Source organism: Penaeus vannamei, chromosome 12, assembly GCF_042767895.1.
Source record: "Penaeus vannamei isolate JL-2024 chromosome 12, ASM4276789v1, whole genome shotgun sequence".
NCBI classification, from domain to species: Eukaryota; Metazoa; Arthropoda; class Malacostraca; order Decapoda; family Penaeidae; genus Penaeus; species Penaeus vannamei.
In genome coordinates, this window is record NC_091560.1 from 27,713,032 (window position 1) to 27,720,531 (window position 7,500).

The 7,500-nt window shown below is 35.1% G+C and overlaps 1 protein-coding gene across 1 annotated transcript in view; it reads left to right on the forward strand.

The window, feature by feature from the left end:
• LOC113823616 (RPA-interacting protein A) overlaps positions 1-5,895 on the forward strand; it is a 23,319-nt gene extending 17,424 nt beyond the window's left edge. The window contains exon 6 of the mRNA XM_070128091.1: positions 3,314-5,895. Coding sequence (XP_069984192.1) covers positions 3,314-3,457 — 144 coding nt within the window. The 3' untranslated portion in view covers positions 3,458-5,895. The remainder of the gene's footprint in view (positions 1-3,313) is intronic.
• The last annotated feature ends 1,605 nt before the right edge of the window (positions 5,896-7,500 follow it).

The following is a 7,500-nucleotide window of genomic DNA, read 5'->3' on the forward strand; positions in this document are numbered from 1 at the left end:
GAGAAATGTATGAATATGGATGCACAGTTTTATACCAAATTGCAAACAAAAAGTAATTACTGAGGGATATTTCTCTAATAAATTAATTGTAGGAAGTGAAGTGCTACAAAGTTCATTTCTTGGTTTCATGCTGTTTCTCATTATGACTGATGGAAGCATTAATGAAAATATTTAATACTCATTTATAACATCTTTTGCTTGTGATGCAAGAATAAGTACATCATTAAGTTTGATAGATGAAGAAGACAAACTAAGATTTGATCTACATATGAAAGGGCAAGTGAAAATAATATGAATTTCAGTACTGATGTATTTGAAATCAAGGTAATTCAACTCCAGGACCAAGAAAGGAATAGAGATTAAAGAAAAATAGATGTAAAAGACCTAGACCTGTTTATGAGTAACGATATAAACTATAGTCATCACATTTAGCTGCTGAGAAAATGTAATTAGGTGATTAATGATGAGAACTTTAGACAAATAATCCAGAACTTTTATTGCTACTATTGGAAAACATTAGAGATTTGAAGATTAGAATATCAGAGTCTTCTGAAAGGATACCACTTTAACAGGATTAAAGTTTTATTTGAAAATTAAACAGCATTTCAGGTCTTGGTTATTGCTAAAACAACTTAAACTTTTCTCTTTAAAAGACAAAGAAGAAGATACTTCATTATATAGTTATGGAAGTTCATTAAAAAAAGCACCAAATCCAAGTGAAGGGAATCAAAGTACCTAATTCTCCTAGACAGTGAAGAATGTTTTATTGTTCTGGGTTAATTATTTCTTCATTAACCCAACTGGCACATTCTTGCCATGGCAAATTGTGGACCTAACGATGTTTGGCACCATAGCTTACCAGTCCCGTGCTATTGCCTTATCTCCTCTAGCACTGGCAACAATCGTATGGTTAAACGTTATGGCACTGGTACGTAAAGTGAGGTTAAATATTCACTTTTTAAGTTTTTATAATGACAACAAAATAAAATTCTTAGGTGCCTAATATCTGCAAACTACTGAATGAACCAGGCACAAATGGGTAAACTGCAGATCGTCGCCAATAATCCCATCTTTGCGGCCACTAGCCAAATAGATCATTCCAAGGCAGATGGGTTAATAGGCCAAGACTGTTAAGTAATGGACTGAAAACTTAGTGCACTGTTGAAGTATTTAAAAGAAGTCTAGATGGCTTGTCATATTCAATACCATATGAATCATCAACAAGTGTTACTGAAAGAATGATGGCTGAATCAAATTCTGTCCCTTATCAAGTTCAGTTCTTGGTAGTTGAATAAAGGTAGGCAGTCCCCCAGGATGTATCTAGTATGAACCAATAATAGTGCACTTGCTTGAATTTAAAGCAAGTAACAAATGGGTAACCAAGCAAGTCTTATTGGATTAACCCCTTTTCTTTTGCCAAGGAATCTACAACTACCCGATTACGGATTGTTACTGGACTACAAGATATGAATAATCTGGTCTGTAGACTAAAATTTTCTGTTTAAACTAAAAAAATCCAAACTTGCTAATTGCTGAAAAAATGCTCCCTTCTATTAGCCATGTTTTAAGAAAATACATGTCTATACCTCCAATTTCAGGATTCCACAGTATTTAATTTTTTATATAAAAAGAACCTTAAAAATTACATTTTATTTTATTTCCTTGCACAGGCTTTTGTATTGATGGCATTGAGAATGTTAAAATATTCTGTGAACTTAGTGTTATAACAATTCACGTAAGCGTCCTCATTGTTATGGATTATTTTTGTCTTTTTTATGAGTATATTATACTAAGGCATGCACACCTATTTTTTGCCTGGACTGTGAATTAAAGCCATATGTTGGATTCATGCATAGGTTGAAGAGTATTTTTTAAAAGTAAGGTTATATATTAGAGGAGAAATTGGATACAGACCACTAAACTGAAGGTAATAATGAACGAGTTGCAGCTTGTATTACAAGTATTTGTAGAGCTAAGAGGTTTTTCATTTGAATTGTTTTGTTTGTAGATCGCTCAACAAGGCCCTGGAATAACATGTCACAAATGATTGGGCAGCAAGAGATTTGATGGGAGTGAAATAAAAAGGGCTATATAATTTAGTGTATAGTATTGCTTCAGATTATGTAGTACAAACTGATGTTGATTTTCCCTTTTATTTGAATAAATACACTGGTAATTCTACTTTTCATTACTGAATTATTCATTATTATTCATAAGTTAATAAATTTGTATTATTATCATTATTTTTATTCTTAGAATGTACAGCTTTTATTTACAATTTTTTCATATTGATTTAGAACATTGTGTGGGTGGTATCACCCGTCTTGGGCTGGGGGTGAGGTGGAAAGATCTGAGATGGTGGTGAGATAAAGGAGTAGACAGGATGGTATTAGAAGCAGTTGATAAATTACTTTTTATTTTTTACAAAATCTGAATGACAGAATGTCATTAACATTGAGGTAAAGAAACATATATGCAGTGTATTTCATTGCCTTCCCAACATCATATTTGTTAGAACTGGGCTTAAGTGCAGTCTCCTTGCTTCTTCCCAAGCAGAGAAACAAGGAAGCAAATAGCTCTGCACCAAGCATATCCATTCCATTATCAATTGTCAAGACAGTGAACTATGTTACTATGGTTACTGGGGAGATGTTGAGTTACCCTTCCATATTGCAGACACAGCTGAAATTAAATGAATTGGTTCACTAAATTAGATTTTATTTGTGAAATACATCTCTTTGTTTAATCATGTTATTTTCAATTTGAAGCATACTGAAATAAAAAAGGTGTGTTTGTATGTAAGTATGTGGGGGGCGGGCTGCTCTAGAAATCCACTTAGAATTCAAGAGGGTGCAAGCCTGCAAAAATTTGGGAAGGTTCACTATATTAGATTTTATTTGTGAAATACATCTCTTTGTTTAATCATGTTATTTTCAATTTGAAGCATACTGAAATAAAAAAGGTGTGTTTGTATGTAAGTATGTGGGGGGCGGGCTGCTCTAGGAATCCACTTAGAATTCAAGAGGGTGCAAGCCTGCAAAAATTTGGGAAGGTTCACTATATTAGATTTTATTTGTGAAATACATCTCTTTGTTTAATCATGTTATTTTCAATTTGAAGCATACTGAAATAAAAAAGGTGTGTTTGTATGTAAGTATGTGGGGGGCAGGCTGCTCTAGGAATCCGCTTAGAATTCAAGAGGGTGCAAGCCTGCAAAAATTTGGGAACCACTAATCTAGAAGCTTGTATATGTATCTTAATCACAGGAAGTGAGTATGGTTGGTACCTAACAGTTTTTTATGTATATTTTCAGGTGAAATCCAGTTTAGAGAACACAATATCTCATCATGGCCAGAGCTGTGCAGGGCAGATGTCCTTCACCCCAACCACAGACACTCAAGGTGCCAATGTATTAATCACATGCAGTATCTGTGATTGGATGTCCTTCCTAGTGTAATTCCAGACCTCGTCTTGCACATATTTTGAATTAAACTCATTGTATACAACTCTTCAATCAAGGTTATGTTGTGAAATGTGAGAGGTTCCATTTCTTCCATGTGGTATGTGTGAGACTTTCAATAACTCTGTAACTTTTCTTAATAGAGTCAAATGTAAATGTCTTGTTTGGCACATATTTTTCTTAAGATTTTTAGTGATCACTGGTGTGTGTGGATTAGGACCATTTACATGATATTATTTCATGATTTACATAAACCTTAGACTTTTTGATATATAATTTAAGTATTGCATATTCATCATCATCTGAGTAATATATATGCTGAGGCCTTATAAAATAACTGTGATGGTTTGCATCACATGATTCTGTTGCACCTTTAAAAGTATCATCAGGAGATGCATTTTTTTCCTCTTTTCAAGTATTTCCATATAATGTGAGTCAAATTGCTGTGTAGTGTCTTTAGTGATATTGTATACATTTCATCTATTTGAAGAGTATAGCAGATATTAAAGGTGCAAAGGAATATATGAGAGGCCTGCCACTAAAAGGTTAATAAGTGTGGGTAAAGAGAAAAACAGTAGACATTAACAATTGAATAAAAGACATTTTGAATAATGTTGTCTTAGCCTGAAATCCCTACATTAATTCTTTAATGATTATGATTACAGCATGTTTTAAAGTATTTCAGGCATATTTTTAAAATACGTTTTATGTGAAGAACATACCAAAGGAATAATTTTAATATGTAATCAAATATAGTTTTTAAAGGTTACCTTACATTATTTATATATTTTTTGTTATTGTTTATATAATTTGTTTTAGTTATGTGAATAAATGATGCCAATCAGTGTTCCCTGTATAAAAGTAACTAAAGGCTTTCATGTAGGATAAGGTTGGAAAATAATTCATTGGAATGGAATTTGTGTTAATTGGTTGGGGATTGTGATGAGTGTTCTTTGGATGTTTAAGAACATCTTGTATAATGGCGCAAGCTACAAAGGCCATTAGGTGTGAAGTATGAATTTGTGCTTTTCCTAATCATAATTTTGATAGGCGTAATATGGTGTTGTGTGTAAAAAGGGCTTACATTTTAAGATTGATTGCAATAATTTTGCATATTATTATTATTAAAGAAATGCATCATGAAAGTTTGCTCTTGAACCTTTTCGAAGAACCATAGATAAATAACCATGCTATGGATTCAAAATTATGAGGTAATGAAAGACTTGTTTTGTTGAATGGTCTGCCAAGTCTTGGGCTTTGGGTGAAGTGGGATTCTTCACTGGATTAATCAACAGCTTCTTGGGATATTGATGGATATATAGTGCCATATGCTATTTTGGTAATGCTAAGACATTAAAGTTGTATTTTTTTGTGATTTTGCTTGTATTCTGTGATATTGAGGGAGTACTGTATTTAAAATTTATAAGGCTTTTGACACAAGTGATGTAGGTAGAATTATGACTTATTATATGTGATCCAGTACTTTCAGTAGAAAAATTGCAGGTAGTATCTTTTTTGAGAATTGATGTAATCTTAATCTAAGATTTCTTCCAGATATCTTTATACTTTGTTGCATCAAAGAAAATGCCATTGATAACTGACATTCACCAAATAGAAATTAGCTTGATGTAATTTCTGAGATGATGTTTCCGAAGGCATATTGTAATGTGTGAAATTCTTTTTTTTTTTTTAATGAAAAACAGGTTCTCTAAACTTCTTTTGATACAGAGGAAAACTGTTCATTCAAAATCAAATATCACAAACTAATGTTTAAATGGAAATAAGCATAGCAAACCAAACCAAAATGGAGAAAAGACATTGCGTGGGGTTCTGTGCTGTTGTTTGTTGACAGCAAGTCCCCTTTTAAACATTTGAATGCCTGTATCATAAAGAATGTATGGTATGAGCATATACAAAAGTAATGTAAAATATTATTTGTATGGAGCATTTTAAGGGTAAAGTTATTGAGCATGGTTTTTCTATTTTGCAGACATCTTAATATTCATGTGATTAGGATTACACTAAACCATTTTAAAAGGTTGTATAGCAAATAGTATTTTTTTCTGGTGAATAATCCATGCTAAACAAATAGTCTACTCTTTTTGTATGCTGCATAAAAGTACTTTGAATTTTAAGATAATCCATCTGCTCTTATACTGTTATTAATGTACTTGTATGCCCCTTGCTTGATATAAAACTTGTTGAATGTGCACAAAATTTCCTTCCAGAGAAATGTTTTTTGATTTCAGGGAGCATATGGTGTTAGAGGGAAAAAATCATTATATATTTTTTTGGCCTTTTTGTCCTGTTTTATTTTTATGTAAGGAAGCAAAGTATTTATAACATGTATTGCTAATGAAATTGTTATGAAGTTTTAGTAATGTAAATAAACAGTTATTCCTTTGTATGAGAATTATTACATCTTGAATATTGAATATGTTTTAATACTCCCCCAATCCCTTGCTTGTTGTGGGGAGTCTTAGGAGACAGACTGAGGTCCAATACAAAGGATCACCCCAACCTTGGATTTCAGCCATCACCTCAACTAATTTTACTTGTTTTTTTCTCCCCCTTTCCTTTTCCTTCTTTTCTTCATTCCCTTCTGTCCACTTTCTAATGTGTGAGAGCATTGCTGAAAGGATGAAAGGCTGGCTTTGTGTCAGTCCTGAATGGCCTCAGGGAGCCATTGGCACGGTATTGCCTTGGTTAATCGCCAAGCCCTCCTATGGGCACCCCGAGGGGTAGACCTTTTCTTTTCCCCTATTTTATTCAGGCTTGCCATGGTCAATAATCAAGATTCTTTACCCTTATTAGGTGCATTAAGGCTTACCCCTTCAACAACCCTATCTTATTTTGAGTTCTTTTCCTGACCCCTGCCTCTCCTTTGACCATGGTCCAACCACTGATACTAAAACCTTCTTGATGTTTGCTGTCTACTCCATCCAAGGTCATTACTCAGCCTTCAGAATACACCCCTTCCTCTTTCCCAACATCATTCCCTCCAACTCTAACTGCACAGTCTTCTTCATTGTCTACCCCTCCCTCCCTCATTACCATTTTTCATCCTTATTGTCCTCTACCACAGTACTGCCTCACTCCACACAACCCTGCTTCCATCTCTGCAAACCTTTTGTGTACTCTTTTTGCCCTGGCCAAGTGGGGTCGCTTCTTTGTGATTCCCTCTACAGCCCCATACTCTGACAATACCCTTCTCTTCCCAACAATGTCTCCAAAAACATGAAAGCAGTTTCCTTTCGCAGTCGTTCGGATAGTTCTCACCTTGTCACAATTACTTCTCTATCCTAAGGTCGTGCACTATCTACCCTGACTGACTTCCCTGTGAAACCTCTTCATGCAGAACCTCACTCCTCACTTAATACGTTGCCAGAACTGTTTTCGTCTCCCCGACTGTGTCCTTCGCACAATAAGGACTGGTCAGACTGTGAAGAAGACATGCTCACCTTCCTCCTCGACTATGATGCAGAGGCAATACAGTGCTACACTTTTCCTCCCAAAGGACAGCTTAAGTCCTACACCAATATTACCAAGATTATCTTCCATAGATATGACCACCCCCATGAAGTTTATATTAGTGAAGTGTCTTGTCATGTCTGTCCATATCGACCCCTTACCCGTCATTGGCAAATGTTGGTGTTTTGGCTACGCAGCCAAACACTTGCTCCACAGCCCGCTGTCCTTAATGTGTCCAATCTGGTCAAAGCCGTTCAAATAGCTCTACTGTACTTGTGGTAATCGTGGTGGCTCCCATAATGTATTTCATAGGAGCCTGCCTACAAGCTCGAATGTGAGGTAACGCTGGGACTCCCTTTACGTGAGGCCAGACAAAGCACACCGACGACTCTATACCTATTCCAAAACTACTTTGCTCCGCTCCCTTCCCAACTCAAGATGTCATAGCAACTTCCCCGTATTTCTCTACCCTGAACCATCATATGTACTCCCACTCTCTCTCATTCAATTTCCTTTCTCAGTTTAAATTCAGACACTCCAATCTCTACCACTTCACAGATACCTCTCCC